The 23,540-nt window shown below is 38.6% G+C and overlaps 1 protein-coding gene across 3 annotated transcripts in view; it reads left to right on the top strand.

Annotated features, from left to right (window-relative positions):
• jag2 (jagged canonical Notch ligand 2) overlaps window positions 1-21,537 on the top strand; it is a 108,535-nt gene extending 86,998 nt beyond the window's left edge. For all 3 annotated transcript variants that reach the window (XM_016998117.2, XM_003214277.4, XM_062968562.1), the window contains 11 exons: window positions 3,014-3,127; window positions 3,519-3,632; window positions 5,335-5,451; window positions 8,768-8,795; window positions 12,195-12,280; window positions 13,621-13,734; window positions 13,906-14,021; window positions 15,021-15,269; window positions 16,008-16,139; window positions 18,101-18,257; window positions 19,116-21,537. In XM_016998117.2, coding sequence (XP_016853606.1) covers window positions 3,014-3,127; window positions 3,519-3,632; window positions 5,335-5,451; window positions 8,768-8,795; window positions 12,195-12,280; window positions 13,621-13,734; window positions 13,906-14,021; window positions 15,021-15,269; window positions 16,008-16,139; window positions 18,101-18,257; window positions 19,116-19,588 — 1,700 coding nt within the window. In that variant the 3' untranslated portion in view covers window positions 19,589-21,537. The remainder of the gene's footprint in view (window positions 1-3,013; window positions 3,128-3,518; window positions 3,633-5,334; window positions 5,452-8,767; window positions 8,796-12,194; window positions 12,281-13,620; window positions 13,735-13,905; window positions 14,022-15,020; window positions 15,270-16,007; window positions 16,140-18,100; window positions 18,258-19,115) is intronic.
• Window positions 21,538-23,540: the final 2,003 nt, after the last annotated feature.

Genomic DNA, 23,540 nt, shown 5'->3' with positions numbered 1-23,540 from the left:
TCCAAATTCTGGTTTCATAGCGGTCCCAGATCTAAATGTAAAACATTAATGACCTTCTTAGCTGGTTCATTCATCCAACAGTCTTGTGAAGCAGACTAATATAATTGAAATATACAGAGCTACAGTCTGAAGTACAGTAGAGTCTCACTTATCCAAAACTCACTTATCCAACGTTCTGGATTATCCAACGCATTTTTGTAGTCAATGTTTTCAATACATCGTGATATTTTGGTGCTAAATTCATAAATACAGTAATTCCTGCATATTGAACTACTTTTTCTGTAAACATTTGTTGTATAACATGATGTTTTGTTGCTTAATTTTTAAAATCATAACCTAATTTGATGCTTAATAGGCTTCTCCTTAATCTCTCCTTATTATCCAACATATTCTCTTATCCAACGTTCTGCCGGCCTGTTTATGTTGGATAAGTGAGACTCTACTGTACTAGATTAAATCAATAGGAATTTGATTTCATAGTAGACTTGCCACAGCTAGCTTCCTCTGTGTTGGTGCTTAGGAGTCAACACGGGATAAAATAGCTTAAGGCTATATATTCAGAGAGTCTATAGTTAACATATCATTTTCATCTAGATCAGAACGTGTTTCTACATACCTCAACTTGGCTCATTTTTATTATTTATTTCTCGTGTCAGAAGCAAACCGAGGGTACAAGCTGTAACGTGTTTGAAAACACAAGGTCTTTTTGGGTTTTTTTTTAAACTTGGCATTAATACTAAATGTTTTTTGCCCAGTAGCTGGCCACTTGGAATGCCTCTGGTGTTGCTATTAGAAGGTCCTCCATTGTGCATGTGGCAGGGCTCAGACTGCATTGTAGTAAGTGGTCTGTGGTTTGCTGTTCTCCACAGTCGCGTGTCGCATGTCGCGGACTCCACTTTTTAGCCCCATTTCTTAAGGTTGGCTCTGCATTTTTTTTTCATGTCAGGAGCAACCTGAGTCGCTTCTGGTGTGAGAGAATTGGCCGTCTGCAAGGACGTTGCCCAGGGGATGGCCAGATGTTTTGATGTTTTTATCATCTTTGTGGGAGGCTTCTCTCATGTCCCCTCATGGAGCTGGAGCTGATAGAGGAAGCTCATCCGCGCTCTTGCCGGGTGGGATTCGAACCTGGCAGCCTTCAGGTCAGCAACCCAACCTTCAGGTTACAAGGCTTTAACCCACTACTCCACCGGGGGCTCCGGCTCTGCATCTCATGGTGCTAGAGGGCAATCTGTTCAGCGCCTTCCAAATTGCCCAGTCTTCTGTGTGCCCAGGTGGGAGTTTCTCATCTGGCGTCAGCTACTGATTGAGGTTCTGGGTTTTAGCCTGCCACTTTTGGACTCTCGCTTGCTAAGGTATTCCTGCGAGTATCTCTGTAGGCTTTAGAAAGCTATTTCTTGATTTAAGGCGTTGGCGTGCTGGCTGATATCCGAACAGGGGATGGGCCGGAGATGTCTTGGTCCTTTCATTGTAGGCTGCTACTTCCCGGCAGATGTCAAGTGGTGCAATGCCGGCTAAGCAGTATAATTTCTCCAGTGATGTAGGACATAGACATCCTGTAATAATGTGGCATGTCTCATTAAGAACCACATCCATTGTTTTAATGTGATGAGATGTATTCCACACTGGGCATGCGTATTCAGCAGCAGAGTAGCAAAGCACAAGGGCAGATGTCTTCACTGTGTCTGGTTCTGATCCCCAGGTTGTGCCAGTCAGTTTTCGTACAATGTTATTTCTTGCACCCACTTAGTCAGAGCAAGGTCCAAGGTAACTCCCAAGTATTTTGGTGTGCTGCAATGATCCAGTGGGATTCCTTCCCAGGTAATCCTCAGAGCTCGAGATGCTTGTCTGTTCTTAAGGTGAAAGCACACCTCTGTGTTTTATATGGATTAGGGATCAGCTGGTTTTCCCTATAATAGGCAGTAAGAGCACCTAACGCTTCAGAGAACTTCTGTTCAGCCATTTCAAAGCTCCCTGCTTGGGCAGTGATGGCATGATTGTCAGTATAGATGAAATTCTCTGTCTTTTCTGCCAGTGGCAGGTCATTTGTGTAAATGTTAAAAATTAATGGAGCAAGCACAATCCCCTGAGGGAGGCCATACTACTTTTCTCACCATCTGCTTCCTTCACCCTGGAATTCAACAAAAAAGCTCCTGTTTTGTAGCAGATTTCCTATGAAGCGGGTGAGGTGGTAGTCCTTTGTGGTATTATAAGTTTTTCTCAGAAGAGGGCAATGATTTACAGTGTCATAAGCTGCTGACAGGTCTATGAAGATAGCTCTTGTAATTTGCTGCCTTCCAACCCCATCTTCTATTTGCTGAGTCAGATTCAACACTTATGATGTGCAGCTTTTGCCTTTCCTGAAGCCAGCTTGCTCTGGAATCAAACATGGGTCTGTTTTTTCCATAATTCTATGCAAAATAAGTGTCTCCAGAACTTTGTAAAGATGGCACAACAGGGAGATTGGTCTATATCTTTTTGGGTCATTACAGTCTTTGCCTGGTTTCAAGAAGGCGATGATTCTTGCTTTCAGCCAGATTTTGGGAATTTGACAGGATGCAATGTGGTTGTTCATCAGCTTCAGCAGCCAGCACTATGCTTTTGGGCCAAAGTTCTTAATTTGTTCCATCCGTAGATCGTCCAAGCCAGCTGCTTTGCCATTTTATATTTATTGAGAGCCATGTACAATTCGGTAGATGCAAAAGGTTCATGAAAATTGTTGTTCTCATTATCTAGTTGTCTGACTATTGGTTTCCTTCCTACTTTGGTGGAAAGTTTGGATTTCCCATTCTTCAAAAGTTGATGCGCTATCTGATCTGCCTTTATGTTGACATGGGTATTAGCTTGTGAGGGATCATTGCCTAGCCGTCTTAATAGCCTCCATGTCATTTTTATTAGGGTTCCTAAGACTAGTCCTTAGCTGCTTCTACAGTTGCAACAACTGAGAATGTTGTCTGTCTTCTAGTAGTCCACTCAAATATTTCTTATTTCTTATGGTTTTTTTCTGTCTTCTTAGATGTTAATGATTGCTCGCCCAGTCCATGTCATAATGGTGGCCGATGCATTGATTTGGAGAATGACTTCTACTGTGAATGTAGAAATGGATGGAAAGGCAAAACATGTCATTCAAGTAAGTAGGTTCTGAATATTGTTGAAAATAATCAGAAGTTGGAAAGGAAGCTCTTAAAGGTTTTCCAGTGGATTTGATGAAGGATGTTGTGTACAAACAAGTCTAATAATTATCTGCTTTTCACCGTATGAAACCACCAAGTTAAAAAACTTGGCACAGTGTGTTGAAGGAATCTGAAGAGAAGAGATTGAAGTATTTTAGCTATCATTTTTCAAAAGCAGAAGTTATCCCCCATCCCAAACTTCCTTGGTTTCTTAAAAATGCTTAAAAAGGGATAATGTTGTAATAGAATCCCTAATCCCATGTTATTAAAAAAATACTCTGTCTTCTATAGGGGATAAAAAGTTTGTTCGAATGATCATGTTTTTACATTTATTGTCATGACTTTTAGGTGAGTACCAGTGTGATGCAAGTACTTGTACCAATGGAGGAACGTGCTACGATGATGGGGATACTTTTCGGTGCTCTTGTCCTCCAGAGTGGAAAGGAAGCACTTGCAACATTGGTAAGTTTTTTACCTTCAGATTGGAAGGTCATTTGCTTTGTTGAAGAGGCTAATTATAATCTGTCTGTGTTTCTCCCTTCGCCCAGTCTAGTGACCAAGAGAAAACATAGTTAGTTTTTGCTATTCTACAGAGCAAAGTGCAAGTCATAAAAATTTAAACCAATTTTGAGTTCTCAAGAAATGTGCTGTAGGTGAAGAAGTTTTCTTTCCTTTAAGTTTAGTACTTCCGAAAGATCTTGAGATAAGATAGCAGAGGCAATACTATGGGTAGAAGTCCAACCTTTGTAACAGGGTAATAAATATCAGTTGAAAAAATTCTTGACTCATTTTATCTGAATTGTTTTTAATACTAATGAGGATTAATGCTGTTTGATATTTGTATATTTTAAATTGTATACTGGGTTTTTTTATGTTAAGCTGATTTGAGTCTCCTGTGGGAGAGATAAAGAGAGGTATAGGTAAAGGTTTTCCCCTGACATTAAGTCTAGTCGTGTCCGACTCTGGGGGGTAGTTATCATCTCCATTTCTAAGCCAAAGAGCCGGTGTTGTCCATAAATGCCTCCAGGGTCATGAGGTCAGCATGAACGCATGGACCACTGTTACCTTCCCAGGGAAGTGGTACCTATTGATCGACTCACATTTGCATGTTTTCGAACTGCTAGGTTGGCAAAAGCTTACTTCGCTCCCTCGCCAACCTTTTTGTCAGCAAGTTCAGCAGCTCAGCGGTTTAACCCTCTGCGCCCCCGGGGGCTCCCATAGTGGGGTATAAATAATAATAATACCCAACAGCCAGGACCCACTCTGGTTTTCCACTTTGCAGTTGTTCATTTTCTCACTTGCACATGCAGAAACACATACCCTGTTTCCCCGAAAATAAGACATCCCCGAAAAATAAGACCTAGTACAGGTTTTGCTGAATTGCTAAATATAAGGCCTCCCCCAAAAGTAAGACCTAGCAAAGTTTGTGTTTGGAAGCACGCCCGGCAAACATAATACCAGAGCATGCAGGATCAATAAATGTATATACCATAGATTGTTGTACATGTAAATAATGGTAGTAACAAGACATTCTTGATAGGATTCACAGTTTGTCTGGTTATGCTGGTTTGTGATGACAACTACTGTGCAGTATATAATAAATGTTCATTTTGTGTTCAACAATAAATGTGAATTCTTCATGGAAAAATAAGTCATCCCCTGAAAATAAGACCTAGCACATCTTTGGGAGCAAAAATTAATATAAGACACTGTCTTATTTTCGGGGAAACACGGTAGCTGCCTCCTTCACTGTTAAAAGGACTGCCTAGCACTTTTTAATGGGTGGATCTTGAAGAAACCAGGCCAAGAGTTTCTTTGCCAAGCTGTTGGTGCTGTATCAGTTGCTGGAGTGTGGTATTGTGGAGGTTCCTTCTTTGGAGGCTTTTTAGCAGAGGCTAGATGGCCATCTGTCGGAGGTGCTTTGAATGCGATTTTCCTGCTTCTTGGCAGGGTGTTGGACTGGATGGCCCGAGGTCTCTTCCAATTCTATGATTCTATTATTTTAGTTGTATTTAAGCTGCTTGGGAATATTTTTAATATGGACTAAAGTCTAAACATGATTTTAAAAAATTTAGAGTACGTTTCATACTTATCTCTTCTGTATTAAAATCAAATTAGAGTTAGTAAAGTTTTATTATAATGACCTATTTGTTTTCTACCAAAGCAAAGAACAGCAGCTGTACTCCCAACCCTTGTTTGAATGGTGGCACCTGTGTTGGCAGTGGGGATTCCTTTTCATGCATCTGCAAAGAAGGCTGGGAAGGGCGTACATGCACTCAGAGTAAGTGTGTCTTCTTCTTTTCTTGTTGAGTTCAGCAGTTCTTTGGAATATCTCAACTCTTTGTATACCAGTGGATGGTTCTAAACTCTGTATATATTCGTCCTTTGGATATCAGTGAGTTTGTGGATGCGTAGGATTGGGTGCCATTACCGTATGCATTGTAGACTGAGGTACCCATTGTGTTAGAACAGTTACTGTCAGTATTACATTTAGGGATTTTAACAGCATACAAATACGCTGATTTTTCATAGGTATGGCTAAGTTTGGCTTTGTACCTCAAGACGGAACGTGCACAAATGGTTACATCTAGTCTGCTTTGAAATTACCTTTAATAGCATTTGTTAAGTTGTTTTATGCGCTATAAACAAAGTTGATTGCTATGATTTACTTGTACAAACGGTTGTGGGAGCGGCATGTATGAAGCACTGCTTTTCATATTCTAGTATTTCTGTGAGGACAAGGTGTTTTGTGATGCCTGAAAATATATTTCTAGTGTTAATATATATTATTCCATTTTTAAATAAGAAAAGAAAAGGAGAATTTCTTCGTATATCCTTCAGATTAGAGTGCAAATTGAAATCCAGACTTTGGGAAGCTTACTTTTTGAACTGCAACTCAGAGAAACTCCCAATGCAGTCTGGTGGAGGATTTTTGAGGCTGCAGTTCAAAAAAAAAAAACCCTAAACTCACATTAAGTAAATGTAGTACTGATATGCAAGCTAATTCTTAGGCCTGGCATGCCAATCTGAATACTGTAACAGAAATGTTTTCTGTCTGGGTTTCATCCCACATTTTTCAATGCTCTTAAAGAGCTGAAGTATAGATTAAGCACCCCTTACTTAAAATACCTGGAAGCAGAAATGTTTTAAATATAGGATTTTTTTAGAAACCTTGCATGTCCATAATGATTTCCTATCATGGAGATAGGATCCAAGTTGAAATACAGTGTATGCATATCACAGAAGTTATTTTATACACAGTATTTTAAATAATTTTTTGCAAAGATTGTATATATTAAACATCAGAAAACAAGGATGTCACTGTCTCTCGGTCACTCAGAAGTCTGAATAAGAGATACTAGAGGTGTGCAATTAGGTCAGAAGACATCCTCTTTCGGGGTCCATTGTCTGCTAACCACTCATTCTGTTTACCGGGAAGTTAGTTGGAGGGGGGGGGGGGGGTAGGGGTGTTGCCATTTTCATTCGTCAGAGACTCGGCCTATTGGCTGCAATGCGAAATTTTAATAGATCAATCCTCAGTCATTTTAAGGGCTATGTGCATGAAACCTACCTCAGTTTTAGACCCCATTTACAACTGCAGGTCTGCCAACTCACCAATCTACTGATTTTTTAGAATTATTTTAAGTTTTAACCATAATCTTTTTTTAAATAAGACAAACTGCAAGAGAGGGTTCTGGGAATTGCCTGTTGTGTTCATTCTCAGCCAATCAGAGCATGGACACAACCAGGCTTTTCACTGGATGAGAAACAGAAAGAGAGAGAAGAAAGAGAGAGAGAGAAAGAGAGAGAGAGAGAAACTATGATTCCCATTATACTCCAAAATGCCCTCCCTATGCCAGTGCTGCTGGGAAAGTGAGTTCCCAGCAGTGCCCTCTCTGGAGAAGGAGCCTAGGAAGCTTTCCAAAAAAATGTTGCTGGGGGAGGGAAAGAAGATGTGGTAGATCCCTGTCCCAAGTATATTGCAAATTTAACCCCTTCCTATCCAGGAACCAGATAAAATCCTGCTCCCTTAATCTGTTTTGCCAGGCTTTTCAGCTCCCTCCTCCCTGATCTGTTTGTGGAGATTCTATGAAATGGCCCACTAAATACTACACATTTTAGTTCAAACTGATTCGGGCCCAAGCGTAAGAGATACTCAATCTGCACTACAGTTTGTAGAAGTAAAATAATTAGAACACGTTTTTGGTTTACACTGATGCCTGTGTAGCATATCAACAGAAAGGGACTCCAGGGTCACCTTCATGCTCATAGGAACAGACTTTCCACCCACCTTATTATATGTTGTGGGTCTCAAGAGATAAGCGAGTTCTGCTAGATCTCTAAAAATTACTATCACATGAAGGCATGCCTTCCCATCCCATGAGGCAGCAGACTAGGATTAAACATGCTTTGTTACTTTACTTTCAAATAGTCTGTCATTGCTTCCTGCTTTAAATGCAGTGCAGTGAAGAGGGAACCTGAGATGGGTGGCATGTGTTTATCTGAGAAAGTTCTTCAAGTCCTGCCAGTTGCTGCCAGCTAGAGGCTCAATCCATGTGTTCTTTTTACCTTCCCTTTCTTTTTTTTCTGCCTATAGTATAAATACACAGAAACAGTGTCTGTTTCAAAGTCTGGGTCTGCCTTAGGATACCAGTTACTAAGATTCCAAAGTCAAAAGAAGAATGGGAGAAATAAGAAGTAGCAAGCGAGACAAAATAAATATTGCCTGTTATGCCTATTTATTTATTTATTTGTAGTATTTCTGCCCTTCTCACCCCGAAGGGGACTCAAGGCGGATTACAATGAACATATATATGGCAAACATTCAATGCTATCAGACAAACAACATACAGTATAGACACACACAGAGGCATTTAATATTTCCAGCTTCACAATTCCGGCCACAGGGGGAGCTGTTGCTTCACCATCCACTAGTGACTGTACTTCCTCATTCTTTTCCAGCATGTTGCTGGCAGTTTTATGGTGTTGTAAATTAGTTAAATTAGCCTTCCGCATAAAGCGTACCTAAATTTCCTACTTGACAGATGCAACTGTCTTTCGGCTGCTTAAGTAAACAGCAAGTCGGGCTATTTAATGGTCGGGGGCTTAACCCGACCTGGGCTTCGAACTCATGACCACCCAGTCAGTAGTGATTTATTGCAGCTGGTTACTAGCCAGCTGCACCACAGCCCGGCCCTTTCATAGACATGCCTACCATAGACTTGCACAATATCAGCATCATAATTGCTAGATGAAGGTTTTTCTGTGGTGATCAAGAAGGGACAAGTTAGCAGGTCAAGAAAACTTCACCCATTGGTCCCTCATTCATTCTTTATAGAATAAAAAGTATTTCTCTATACTGTGTACATCAGCATGTCTGATTTGATTTGAAGGCTCCCCTGTTTATATATATATAAACACAGATAGGATAAGGGTGTAGAGTGGTTGTTGCCACTGAAGTTGAGAGGGAAGATATTTGGTCCAGGAATGTGATGTGTGCATATGAGCTTTCATATGTGGATCTGTAAATCAAGATCCACACCTAATATTAGCTGTATATTGCAATGGAGTAATCAATTTTAATCTTCTCTGTCTAGATATTAATGACTGCAACCCGCACCCCTGGTAAGTAGGCAAAGATTTATTTTTTTTAAAAAAAATGTCCCAATGCTATGGTTGAATGTAAATAGTCTTTTGAATCAAGGCCTCTTAATCTCTGTACTCTAAACTATTGTGTTGGTCTTACCAAAGGAACTTCCTGTATTTATTTCCTGTGTAGCTGCTGTGCCAACATGTGTGTTCCTATGGAGTCAGATTTCTGTTTAGTTGTGGTAATACGAGCTTTGTAGTTGCAAATGTTTTATGAAGACAAGTCAGTCCAAATGAAAAGATATTTGAACAAGCCCACTTAAAACCAATGAGGTTATTCAGTTCTGTTTGTAGAGAGGGGAAAGTGGTAAGACAGTAACAAAGTGAAAAGCGTACACATAATCATGGTAATTACTATTGAGTATGAGCAGTAGTTATGATATTTTTTAGAGTACATAACAGGTTCCAAAGTTTCCTGTGTCCATTTTGACCTTGCCTTCTCAGAGCTGAGAAGAATTCAGTTATCAAGTCAAACTTTATTCATCTTTGTATTTTAAAAACTACATGATGTTGGTACTCTTGTGACTTTGGTTACCGAAACAACAGTGTGCTATAGATTAAAGTAGGATGAAATAAGGTTCCCCGTGCCAGATGTTTCCAAAGCTTGAACAATATAATTCAGATACAGCAGATGACTAGTTCTTCCCAAAATGATGACAAAAGCTGTGTCGTTTCACATCTGGTCAGTCTGTTGGTTAGACTGCAGTACAAATTCAGTGGTGCGTCTATTACATTTTCACCCACCTCTACTACAGAAGAACAGTGAAATTTTAGCATGATTGGAAGTTCTTCACAACAGCATAATAATGATTAAACATCTCCAACACAATGGCTCAGTAATTTTTCCAATGTGTTCTTGACAGCATTAAGCCATACTTACTTTACATGTTAGGTAAGACCTGGTACACTTTCCAGACACTGACATATTTCTATAATATTTACCTTGAAGGGGCAAATACGGAGATAGGATGGAGCCACAGTTGATCATTCACTTCCTGACACAGATTTTTATCATCTTGATTTGTAGGCAGTCCCCAAATTACGAACAAAATAGGTTCTGTAGGCTTGTTCTTAAGTTGAATTTGTTTGTAAGTTGGAATAGGTACATTTTAAAGTGTAACTCCAGCCAGCCAGATAGATAGATAGATAGATAGATAGATAGATAGATAGATAGATAGATAGATAGATAGATAGATAGATAGCTTTGGATAGCATAGGGAAATATTAATATCCCTATGGTTTCCTTTGCTGTCTGTGTCCCTGTTCAGAAGATTTCATCTCACTTTCTCTCCATGTGAGAATTGGATGTTGAAAAATTTGACTTGTTATGGAATCAAGGCTTAGTGATAGTTTCAGTGGAGTCACTTTTTCCCCATGATAATAACTCTTCAAGGAGTGAATTTCCCTACCAAGGGGTAGATTTCTCTCATTTTCTGTTGTCTCATCCCAGATGTTTGTAACTCGGGGACTGCCTGTATTGTGGTCCCTTGGCATCCTCTGGGGTTTGATTCCAGCATCCTCGATGGATACCTAAATCTGTAGATACTCCAGTCTCATTTAATGGATTGGGGGGGGGGGCAGTATTTTCAAGACATCAGTGGTTGAATCTGTGTATACAGAATCTGTGATACAAAGGGCTGATTGTATCAATTTATTCCATTTTTTAATGTAAGCTGGTTCGATAGCAATTAACTTCTTTTTTTCTAAGACTTCAACTCGTGCTCATCTGCCCACCAGAGCAGATTGTAAACTAACTAGCAAAACTATCATAAAATGCAACTTGTTAAAACATTAAAAACTGGAAGATTCTAGATTTACAAACTCCCCTTAATCCCAGTTGTGCTTGCCCTTTATAAAGGGGCATTACAATTCCCTTGCCATTACTTATGGTGGGAAAGTAACAGTTAAAGTAAGAGAGGATGGAAAAAGTTAGGAATCTATATCAATCTGCAATAGCTTTGAATATTTGAAGACTCTAGTATTAGTGTTTCCAGGAGATGAGTGATTACAATTTGCCTTATATGGAATATTAGATTCTTCAAAGGGCAAATGATGCCAAATGGGCTACAAGATAAATTTCCAAAACCTCATTGCCATTGTAATACCTTTATTAAAGCCTTTGAAAGGGTACAATACTGCTCCTTCAAGCTATTGGTCATTGCAGAATTTGTATAAAGGGATAAATTTGTTTTTAAAGGTTCTGCAGTCATGAAGTACGAAACATGATACACTCTTTTGATGTAAAGTGTATATTTAATGTTTGCAGATAGATTAGGGAAACATCACTTTTAACCTTGAATTCTTATTTCTAAAGTTACATCTCGTGTAATTAAATCAGTTGATGAAAAGCTTGTGTTACAGTCCTTCCTCCTTTCTTTGTTGTGCTTCTCTTCATTTGTATAGTATTGGTAGTGTTTAAATAATAATCTTATCCTGTACAATGAAACTTTTATTATGTTGATTTGCTTCTTCTGTTAATGAGAATGGGCTTCTGAGCAACTGGACGCTTAATAAACAATGTTTAATTGGAGAAGTCAAGAAATTGCAAATGAATGTTTTAAAGATACATAAATTATGAGTTAACTAGTAATGAAACACGTCATAATATATATAATATACATTTGCATTTGAACAAACTGATTTCTTAAAAAGCACTATCTTATGTCTCAGTATATGAAGCTATCCAGACATCCTTCATTGCAGTATTTATTTACAGTATTTATATTCCGCCCTTCTCACCCCGAAGGGGACTCAGGGCGGATCACATTATAACACACATAGGGCAAACATTCAATGCCCATATACACATAGAACCGAGACAGAGAGACACACGCAGAGGCAAGTTAACCTTCTTCTGAGGGGATGTTCGATTCTGGCCACAGGGGGGAGCAGCTGCTTCATCATCCACACTGACGGCACTTCCTCATTCCAGGTCGTAAATTAGTTAATCTTGCCTCCCCACTTTTTATAAGTGGTACCTTATCTCCTACTTGATAGATGCAACTATCTTTAGGGTTGCTAGGTCAGCAACGAGCAGGGGCTATTTTTTATTTTTAATTGACGGGTGCTCACCCCGCCGCGGGCTGGCCTCAAACTCATGACCTCATGGTCAGAGTGATTTAAGGCAGCTGCTCAACAACTGCGCCACAGCCCGGCCTCAGTAATAGGTTGATTATTTTTATTATTTATTTATTTATTATTATTATTATGAAAGGATGCTATTTTTGTTTCTTGTGAAGGTTTTTTATATTTTGTTATATTGTATTGTCCTGGGCAAGGCCCCATGTAAGCCGCCCCGAGTCCCCGTTGAGGAGATGGTGGCGGGGTATAAATAAAGTTTTATTATTATTATTATTATTATTATTATTTTTACAGTTACAATGGTGGCATCTGTGTCGATGGTGTGAATTGGTTTCGCTGTGAATGTGCTCCTGGGTTTGCTGGTCCAGACTGCAGAATTAGTAAGTACCTGGATAGAGCAAAGACTAAGTAGGTCATGCTGCTGCTGACCTAAACTCTTTGTTATGCCATATCCTTTGACCTTTCATACATCAAATTGGTGTTAGTTCCATCCCAAATAAAGAAGCAGTGACTAGCTGAATTATTCATAGATGTGGATCCTTATCTTATAAGGAAGGGCGATCCTTTGTTTTTAGACAGAATCCTTTTATTCATTTGACAAATGTAGCTATAATCACCTCCAAGCAACTTTTTCATTGACACTGTTCTGGCATGTGCAAAGTTGATATCCATAAAGAGCACATTTCCATATTCTTCACTTAATTTGGAGGAGACTTGAAGAAATCATCTCAGGGTTTACAAATTCTCATTTTTGAGCACAAAATCTTTGCTCTTGCCCTAATCTGAATATCTTTCTTGGCACTAACTGTTGACATCTGGCTGTTCTTCTAGTGTTGGTGCCTAGAGAGAGTTGGTTGTTTTTTTCTTCCTCCTCCTCCTCCTCCTCTTCCTCTTCCTCTTCTTCTTCTTTTTTGTTTTGTTTTTTTGTTTTTTGGCTTTGGGCTTTCTCAGATTTTGCTATATGAGTTAAGCATCCCTTATTCAAAATTTTGAGACCAGAAATGCTTTTATTTGTTTATTTGGATTTTGGAATAATTTGCATATGTTTAATGAGATTTTGTGGCGATAGTACCCATATTTAAATATGAAATAAATTTCTATTTCATATACACCTTATCCACATAGCCTAGAGGTAATTTCATACAACATTTTTAAAAATAATTTTGTGCATGGAACAAAGATTATGTACACTGAACTGTCAAAAAGCAAGGGAGTCGCTATCTCAGCCACTCATGCGGACGATTCTGGAATTTGGATAATTGCAGATTTTCTGGTAAAGACACTCAATCTGTATTGGCTACAGATGTGAACTCTGTGTGCTTGGGCTTCTGATGGCAGCTTGTGTAATGAAAGCAGAATTAGACATAAAGTCTTCCTAGTTTATAAAGGCAAGGTCAAGAAGATAGATATTTGCTGCACAGAAATCTAATGGCTAAACTGCTCTAAAGTCAGTGGGGCATGTTTTTTGTGACTAAGCACTGCTGGGTTTTTTTCCATTAAAATTATGTATAAAATTAGTCTTACTAAAACGTTGAATCCTATTGAGCAGCCAGACACCGCAAATGAAAATTCTTTATACTGCTGTATTTGTTTCTTTCTGTACATATGTATGCATATGTTCAACTGAAGTCTAGTTGGGCTGGGGAGCACCCCAAAATTGTAATGGTTTACATACTGGGCACTGTGTAAAAATGACTGCATTTTTTTTCATTCCTTTCAGATATTGATGAATGCCAGTCCTCCCCTTGTGCATATGGTGCTACTTGTATTGATGAAATCAATGGCTACCGATGTACTTGCCCCCGTGGGCGAGCAGGTGCTAGATGCCAAGAAGGTAACTTAAAGCTTTAAACTTAGACCAGTATTGAATACTGCTTGAAGTTCAGTGTCTTGTACACAGCAGGGTATGCTGTAGTTTATCTGTAAATTGAACTTGGTATTCTCGTTCTTGCTTGGTCACACACTTAGATTAAATTACTGCCTTCGTTTTCCTCCTGTGCTGCAGTGATAGAGTTTGGAAAGTCTTGCTGGTTTAGAGGAAATTCCTTTCCCCATGGCAGTAGATGGGAGCAAGAATGCAACAATTGTCATTGTCTCAATGGCCGTATTGACTGCACCAAGGTATTGCACATAAATATTCTCTTCCTCCAAAGTATTCAACTCTCATTGTGCATCAGACTCGTTAATTACGTATTTCTGTAGCATGTCGACCATATGACTTAACTGAGAACTAGCTGCTGATCCCTTGGCCAGGTTCTATCTTAATGCTTCTGTCCAGTTGCTGATCTCAACTAAAGTAAATGCAGTGAATTCATGTTCGTTTGCCATTCAGCAGTTGATTAAGTGAGTCTAATCTAAGTTCTCAATTGGATTTAAGGCAAATCCTCAATTTAGTTTTGGATCATCCACAGAAATGCTGTAGTTAAGAGAAAAGAATAAGGATAATGCCATGCTTTGAAAGAATACACTGCTTTTACATTTTTAAAATTGTTTGTATTTTATTTTTTATTTTTATTGTTTTAGTTTAGTTTATTATCTTTAATAGGGGGTGGAAGTTGACTGTTGGTTTGTGTTGAGGGCAATGAATTGCAGGGCAAAGTATTATGAGGGTTTGTTTAGAAATTGTATTTTGTTTTTGGAGGTTTTTAATTTTTAAAATATTTTTACGGTGCTCCAGCCAGCAGCTGCAGAGTGCATGTAAAGAAGTCAGTAGGCTTTTTGTACCAAAAGGAATATATAGGTAAAAAAGAGAGGATGGCTATTGTTGAACACCTCCCAGTTATATAAAGTATTATATTTCAGTTTAAACGTATTGACTCGGCCAGAAGTATTGACTTACTGACTCGGCCAGAAGTAGAAATATGCAACCTTCCAGATAGTGTTGGACTTCCAACTATCATCCCTAGCCAGCATGTATAGTGTTGTGGAATGATGACAGTCTAACATTTTCTGTTTCCAGACTCGGTCCTAGTCAGGCCCCCTCAATCTCTTTGCAACCAGATATCGCATAGCAAATGCTATTGATGAATAACTGATTAAAAATAGGTTGTCTGCTACTGTTTTAATGGTTTGCAGACGAGTTGTTTTATGCAAAAATGAAAAGATCTGTGTTGATTCTAGGTATGGTGTGGGAGGAAACCCTGTTTGTTTACCAAACATGTGGATCGTGCCAGCTACCAATGCCCAAGAGGTCAGGAATGTCAAGAAAGTATTTATATCAAATGCTTCCAACCACCTTGTGATGACTGGGGAGAGTGCAATGAATTGGAACCTCTGCCTGCAAACATCAAGTGTCCGCCCAATTCAAACTACTTGGACAACAGCTGTGCAAGAATTACTCTGATTTTTAACAGAGAGAAAGTACCTCAGGTGAGAATCTTTAAGTCTTGTTAACTTGCTTGTTTTAGAACTAAGTATCCAACTGTATAGTAATGGAGTTTTTTATTAGAATCTCACTGAAGTGCTTTTAATACTTTTGCATACACTCCACAATGGATTATATCATACAATCATATATTGGTTTTTAAATAGTTTTAAAAAATAGGTGGCGAGTAATTGCAATATGTGCCTGTTGTTAGTACTGTCTTAGAAACCAAATACTTCCTTAGTCCTAGAGAAGGGCTGGGCAGTTGTGAAGGCAGCATTCTTACATGAACACACACACACTCCTCATCAGCTGCACAAATATACCACTTTCAGTTCTAGCATGATCAGGAGTATACATAGCCCCTCAAGACATATACCAAGAAATGTTGTGTTGGATGGGGTGCAGTTCTACGTGTAATGATTGGAATCAGCTGTCTCCATCCTCCTTTCAGGCCTTCATTAATATACCTTTAATTTATCTGGTGAAAATGTCATAGATTTCAGATCCTGTTTCAGATTTCTCCCAAGGTAGGGAGTCCAAAGCAAAAGAATGAGACAACTGAATTTTAAAACGGCATTTCTGGTGTTTTCAGTCTCTCTTGTATATTTTATGCATTATGTAGTAAACCACACAGGTGAAGTCCTTTCTTCCGCTATAGGTTAATGTTAACTGTTATACTTGTTTATTCCAAAACTGTACTCCTTAATTTTTTATTTTAAAACTTGATTTCATTCTTACAGAGCACTACTGTTGAAAATATTTGCTCTGAAATCAGATACCTACCAGCCACTAGATCTGTTTCTAGTGAGAAGATGTTGTTAGTGTTGTGTGATCTGTCGTACTCGATAGAAAATGCAGTGGAAGTTGCTGTGGTGAGTATTAGTGGATTAGTTTCTGTTTTAGATACATAAATATTGTGACTGCCGTTGTCTTTATCACAGCAAGATTATGAGTCTGCCAGCTGAAGACGGTGTGAAAGATACCCATGACCTGGCTCATTTGGGGGGGGGGGGGGTTTAATGCATCGTTGATTGTCAGATGGACCTGGTTAAGAAATCACCATAATTCTAAATAAGAAAGGATCCTCCCATCAGATACTGGGAAAGGGACATTTGGGACTGCAATAACCCTCCAAATGCAGGAATAGCTGTTTTAAGCCAAAGACAAATTTCAATGTCCATATTAGTCCACAATCAGAGAGATAAATATTCCAAGCTGGAAAATCTATACGTTTCTTCTTTGGTTAAATATATATTTTAAAGTTTTCTGTGGAAAACAGTTGCATGGCCATGACAGTGTCAGAGAGAGATCATCTGCAGGTTGTTTTTACTGTACATGGTCTGAGATCTGCGGATTGTGAAATTAGACACACTAGGCTATATGACACACTGTATCATATATTGTTTGAATTTTATATAATTGTGGCAATGAATATTGCCAAAATTGGAAGCTGCTCTGAGTCCCCCTCAGAATGAAATAGAGCGGGGTAGAAATAAAGTAAAGTAAAGAAACAAATGCCCTAAATAAATAAATGCCCCATATAAGGACTCCACTTTAAACTTCAAATCTCTCTCTGCTTGGTGTAGCACCTGGAACAAGCATGACCTGATGTCCCCTCCTTCCTAGAGAATGATTATAAAAGTTATTGAAAGTAACTATGGGGACATTCCAATTTTGACTTGGAGTAGTAGAGCTGGGGAAAGAGGGGTTTTGACCATTCTCATTAAACAAGTGCCTCAAGAGTATGGGAAAAACACATATTGCTGTATTCCCACTTCCCGCATGGGATTAATAACAGTCTTGGAGGAGCCATTCAGATTATGATGAAGTCATGCCATGTGAGATAACATGGCTGCAGTCAAAATTAGAGTCCATTGTTGACTACTTTTTAAACAAGGAATATCAAGAAATTCAATTATGGGTATTCCTCTTGAGTGTTCTTTGTGGTTTGGAAGACTCATGGGAGCAGTCATGTGATTGAAAAATGGCAAATTTTATGTGGGGAAAAAAATGAACTACTCACCTGTTCAGGCCCTTGGTTTGTTCATAATTAGAGCCATAGGACACCTGTACCCAAGCTGGAAAAGTCTGTCCCCTAAATTCAATTTTTGTTATAGCCTAAGTTGTCCAGGAAATAGACAGTTGCTCACAACAAAACCCTTCTCTGAAAAACAGAATAGATTCTTTTTGGTAGTGCATGTTAGGAGAATGGTCCCTCTGCTATTGCTCATGTTGAGCTTGCTTACTGAAGCAGAATGCCTTGGCTACCCTTAACCGGAAAGGTAAGCTGAGTTCAGCTTAGAAGCTCTGAAGGGAGATTGGAGCTGAGGGCTTCCCAAGGTCCGAAGCCTGCTCCCTGTCACCCAGTTGTTAAGGCCAGTGGAGAGGCCCTTGCAGCTTTTGGCGCAATTATTGGTCAGATATTCTTAGCTGGGCTATCTTTGCTTTACTAGTACAACTGAAGAATGCTCTCGGCTGTGATGCAAACTGAGGGGAGTAGGCAGTTATATATAACAGATTATATCAGTAGTGTAAATGCCTAGCCAGATACTATCTCAAAAGACTCCAAAGGATGACTAAGTTTAGCTCAGTGGTGTAAATAATGTGGAAGTCTGCCATGCATAACTTAACCGTACAGTTGCCTGAACTCTAATGGCAGGGTGCAGGATACAAGCATAATATTTTCATATGCGGTTGATATTGCCACTAGGCTTTCACAACAAACTAGGGTAAGTCCATAGACTTCAATCTAGCCGCTTGTATAAGAAGAAATGATTAATACAGAAAAAGAAGTCATTTGTTTTAAGCTTTCTTTTTTATCTTGTTTTCCCAGTCTTTCATCTCACATCAAGATGAGATTGATAATAGCCTTATACAGAATGCTGCCAATACTATCGTAAATGCCATTACAAAGCGACAGAATAGCACGGTTATGCTGGCAGTGATTGAAGTCAAAATAGAGACCGTAGTGGTTGGGAATCCTCCTTCAGGTATTGTATATGTATATTTGCACACACATGTTTAGTTTTAGCAGCCTGCCTCAAAATAGAGCTATACAATGCATATAGTTCTATGTTTCCTTTGTAGGACATCTTTTGTGTTTCATTTCTTTAAAACGTACAATGCCCTTCCTAAGACTGCAATTTAGAAATAGATAATTGGGAAAGTTCTTCTCCCTACACAAACAAAGCTAGTTTTCCACTTGTAATGCATTTGTTATATTGTACATGGAAGTAGGAAATGGCGAATAAAGAATAGTGATACATACTATTAAGTTTAGTTCTTGTTCCTGGAAGAGGAATAACAACAATATGAAATTTTAGTCTCTTCCTGGAACAAGGATGGTGTGGTTGAACAGAAAGACCTCAGTGCATACTACTTGAGTCTAGTGTACCTGCCTAGTAGTTCAAATGCCAGACTTCACACCCATTCCTTTTTTATGAGTTTACAGTCTAGGATTTCTTTGTGTGCCCAACTGTTTCTTATTAGTGCATTCATATATTTATTTATTTTGAGCTTGTATCCACAGATTTGCAGGAGAGAGGGGTGCAGACTTTGGAAGCAAGATCTGTTTCAAAGTAGATCATCTTGGGAATAATAAACAAGTGTTTTGATTTTTCAAACAGGCTTCCTTTTGTTGTATCCTATTTTCCTTGTTCAATATGCTTAGAGGACCCAAATTCGCAAGACATTTTAGAAAGTATTATTGGTTGAACAATAGTAATATTCACATTATGCCACTGCAATTATTTAGTGTGCTTTCTGTTGACTTTGGGTTACAAGCATCTTTGCTCTGTCCTGATTATCTTCCTTTGCTCACTGGGCTGTGTGTTTGATTTGTTTCCTAGATTACCTGGTTCCAGTCCTCTGTGCAGTTTTCGGTATTGTCTGTTTAACCTGCATAATCATCTGTGTGTGGTGGACGCGAAAGAGAAGAAAAGAGAGAGAAAGAACCCGCCCACCCAGAGAAGAGGCTGCAAATAATCAGTTGGCGCCTCTAAATCCCATTAGGAATCCCATAGAGAGACCTTACAATCAAAAAGGCATCCTTTACGAACATAAAAAATTTATATCTCCTCAAAAAAGAACTTACGACGGAGTAGAGGAGTATATTGAGTATGAGGAAGAAGAGGAGGAGGAGGAGAGAGAGGTCATGGAAGTGGACAAATTCCTCTCTCACAAACTTTCAAAGCCTTTGTCAACAAAGGCAGTGGACTCGCTAGAGAATAGTCCTATTAAAAAATCTCTTCAGACAACCAAAATAGACAACAGATGTGTAAAAAATGTGAACACAACAAATCTTGAAGGCGGAAGAGACTAAGCCGGTGTTTGGACCATGGCCGTATGGCCTGCTTTGAATGGTGTTGGAGAATTGGGCATCTCCACTCTGTCTGCATCAAGGACATTATTGTCTGGAGTCAAAATGTTCATAGTTACTTTATTTTGAATAAAAAAATCTAAAATAAGAAAATAAAAATTATTTTGTTTCTTTTAGCCTTGTATAAATTATTCAATGACTGTCAGATGATAGAGTAATCTTTGATAGTTGCTATTTTTGTAAATTTTACTTAGAATACACTTGCTGTGTGACAGAGGAGGGAAGTTTGTATTTTCAATTATTTCATAAAGTTTATCACTCAAGACTCCACACTGTTTACCAGATGGGTTCCTTTTTACCTGTTAACAACAGTGGCTTTAAAACCTCCTGGTTGAGGAAGTTCCTGAACATGAAGAACAAAGAGAAATATTCCTCATGAGCTGTTCTTTTGAATCCTTACTACAAGCCTCTCCCTGCACTTAACTTCTGCAAGTTTTTCCTCCCAGAAAAATTTGCCTTATTTTTTTTGGAACAACAAAAAAGTGAAAGTCTATAGAGATCTCTCAAACTGTGGTTTGAAAAAAGTGGCCTTTTTTAATTTGAATATATCAATTTGTTTGAATTTATCTTAAGATTGCAGTATTGACACACGAGTCAAGTGCCTTGAAATTTCAGCTTTCTTTTTCTATAGCAACTGTCAAAGACTGCCATTCCCATCTAAGTTTACCACAACAGGATATTTTATGTCCTCAGACTGATCTGGTTTATTTTCAGATTGTGCGAGTGCATTTTTTTGTAAATATGTACATATTTAAGTGAATCACTTCTGTATATTTGAGTTAATAACTTAAAAATATTTTTGGTCTTTTTAAACGTCATTCCTTTTTAATTTATGTCGCAGAAAGGGAAGTTTTATGGCAGTTTCTAAACAAAAAAATGGATGCAAAAAACTTATTTTGGTATTATGTCCATATTAGAAAGTGATGTTAATGCAATCAATGTTGGGAATCTGTTGGTCACAATTTTTGTACTTTTTCAATGTATTGCAACCATTTCACATGTAAATAGATCCAAACTGTTTCCTTACATCTCAAGAATGCAGAAAGTAAGTATACTGTACAGTATAAAGATATCAAGGCAATATTTTTTTTCCTTTTGTGAATGTCTATTACATGTGGTATTGCTTTTTTGCATTTTTTAAAAATACAGGCCTAATGAAGGGAACAATTTCTTTTTTTCTCTCATTTCTTGTTTCTGTTAACGCTAATTTGCCTCTTTGGGGGAGGGAAAAGGTTGGCAAACTCAGATTGGAACCAGATGTTGCAGCTGAATGAACAGCTCTTCGTTTCTTCCTTCCCTCAATGAACTGTGAGTGGTTCCAAATACTTGACATGATGATGCAACCATATTGGGTTCCTCTACTTCTGCTCCACTTCATTGGCTGCTACTTGTGGAGGTGGATGAATTTAGCACGTAGCAACATCATGCCAGGTGCATTGCGTCTCTTGATGCAAGAAAGGCGAACCATTTAGAAGGGCTGTTCTTTCCAAGCAACTGGTTCCATCTCAGAAGGTGGAATACCTCACAACGAGAAATGGCTATTAATAAACGGAAGGCTTGTGCATTATTTGTGGGGTGATTGTTGTTGCTGGTTTTGTTCTTTTAAGAAAAAAGCTTTATTATTAAAGAAATGAGCTATATCTTTATTTTAATTATTGGGGAAACCTACTCCTACCTTACTTAACTATATCTTATCATTGCAAAGAAAATTGATGTTTCTCTCTCAACATTTTGGCCACTCCGTGTAACCCAGAATATTTTTGAAACCACTTTTTGTTTTATACATGAACGCAGGAATTGCTTTGCAGGAACTTCTGTGCAGTACCTTTTGTTTGACAATGTTCTTCTATAGCTTTCGGAAGAAAACTATTTATTAAAGCATTTTATAACAATGTTGGCCGTTGAAACTTTTTTTCTCCCCTTCCCTTTGTTCTGTACTTCAGATGTTCCAAATGATTCAGGAACTAACATTTCCCCCCTTGCCCATTATGAATACCATGCCCTTTTCCAATTTTTCGCAACATCTTCCTTTCAGGTTCTGTTGCTCTTGTAACTAGTTTTGCATTTCAGTGTTGCCATTTACCAAGTTCTAATAAAATGGTTTCTCCATTATATAGAACATTTTGAAATCCTGTGCTGGTAATTCAGATTTGGGTAGGACAAGAGGCTTAGCTGGCAATATTGATGGGGTCTCAATCCATGCCCCAGCCCCAAATACAGACATTGTTGCCTTCATGTGTGTAAGTCAGATTAGCCCTTTGTGACAAAATTTAAATTCTTTTCAGCCTGTGTAGTATGGCAAAGATGAGGTTTCATCTCCCAATTCAGGGCGAAGAGGGCACTCTAATTTACATTTGCGAATCATACACACTTTTCCCTTTTGGTTGCCAGTCCCTCCCCAAGGTCTCTGTTCCAATATCATGATCTTCTCCTGTAGTTCATCTGCTTTGAGTAACAGGATTCTTTAGTGCAGGAGTGAAATCTTGTGACTGCAAATACTAAACTGCTGTTCCTTGGCAATCCATTAACTAGGATTGATAGGATTCATTGGTTGTGAGTTCTACTTGCCATCAAGTTAGTTGACTTATGACAGCTCTGTTATTGAGAGACCTCCAAAATGACTTTACTTTTGCAATCAGAGTAGTTGCCAATCATCATTGTTTCTAAAAAGTTGTGTTTTCTGATAAGGCTAAAAGAAGATAACCCCAGCTTGGTCATTTTAGCTTCTATAACAGTGGTTCTCAACCTTTGGGTCCCCAAATGTTTTGGCTTTCAACTCCCAGAAATCCTAACAGCTGGTAAACTGATTGGGATTTCTGAGAGTTGTAGGCCAAAGCACCTGGGGACTCACAGGTGGAGAACCACTGTCCTAGAAAGAGTTCAGTCTTGAGTCACTGTAGCACCTACTGATTTGTCTTGTTGGCAATATATGGCATCTGTTGTATTCTTACAAGTCACAGGTGCCCATCCACTGGAATAAAATTAGATATTCTGTCATTAGGTTTATTTATTTTTCATATTTGGCCTCTGTTGAAAACTCTTAGCTAATAAGTGCCTGTTTCTATTAATACTTTTGGCTGAGTTTGTTTAGTTTTGCATTGTATTTAAATCCAGTGTACAGTACGCTGAAATACTTTCCATAGAGCAGTTCATCAGAGTCCTCCTTGGACCATATGCTTATCCACTGCAGCATCTGTTTCCTACAGTGCTAAACTCCATAAGCAATTTGTAAAGACAGTAACCCATTATGTTGTAGCACCTCAATCATGGAAGTTGATAATATTCAGAAAGTAGGTTCGTAAAAGGTCAAAAATTCAGTTCCTGGCGCTTCCATTTAGTAGGCTATAGTGGTGTATGCTTAATATCTGTTGAAACCCTGACAAATCTGATCCAGTGTAGATTCATGGAAATACAGCTGCCTAAGTTCCTTTTCTGCATCTACCTGTCTCCTGATACCCTAATCCACAAATGAGGAAAATGTGGCTTTCGGGTCCTGTGAGTTTACAATCCCAACAAACTTAGTGAATGGTTATGTATGATGGTAACAGAAGTTGCAAACCTTTTGTTGGTGCTTTCAAGTTTCCTATTGGCGTATGCTGGCACCATAAATTTCATAGGCAGGGAATATTCAGAGATGGTTTTGCCACTTTCTTCCTCTGCAATGTAGTCCATAGCACCTGGCATTCATTGGTGGTTTTCCATCCAAATACCAATCAGGACTGACCCTGTTTAGTTTCCAAGATCAATAGGAATTTGACCTTTAAGCCTACATAATTCCTGGCTTAGAGTCTACCACATTTTCACTTCAAAGGATACCTTTGATGCCAAGTCAAGGAAATAAAAAATGGCCAGTTATACGGCATACCAGCAATTTTTGTTGATTCCAAAACATAGC

Source organism: Anolis carolinensis, chromosome 1, assembly GCF_035594765.1.
Source record: "Anolis carolinensis isolate JA03-04 chromosome 1, rAnoCar3.1.pri, whole genome shotgun sequence".
Lineage (NCBI taxonomy): Eukaryota > Metazoa > Chordata > Lepidosauria > Squamata > Dactyloidae > Anolis > Anolis carolinensis.
The sequence above is the reverse complement of the archived record's forward strand: the minus strand, read 5'-3'. Positions and strand labels throughout refer to the sequence as shown.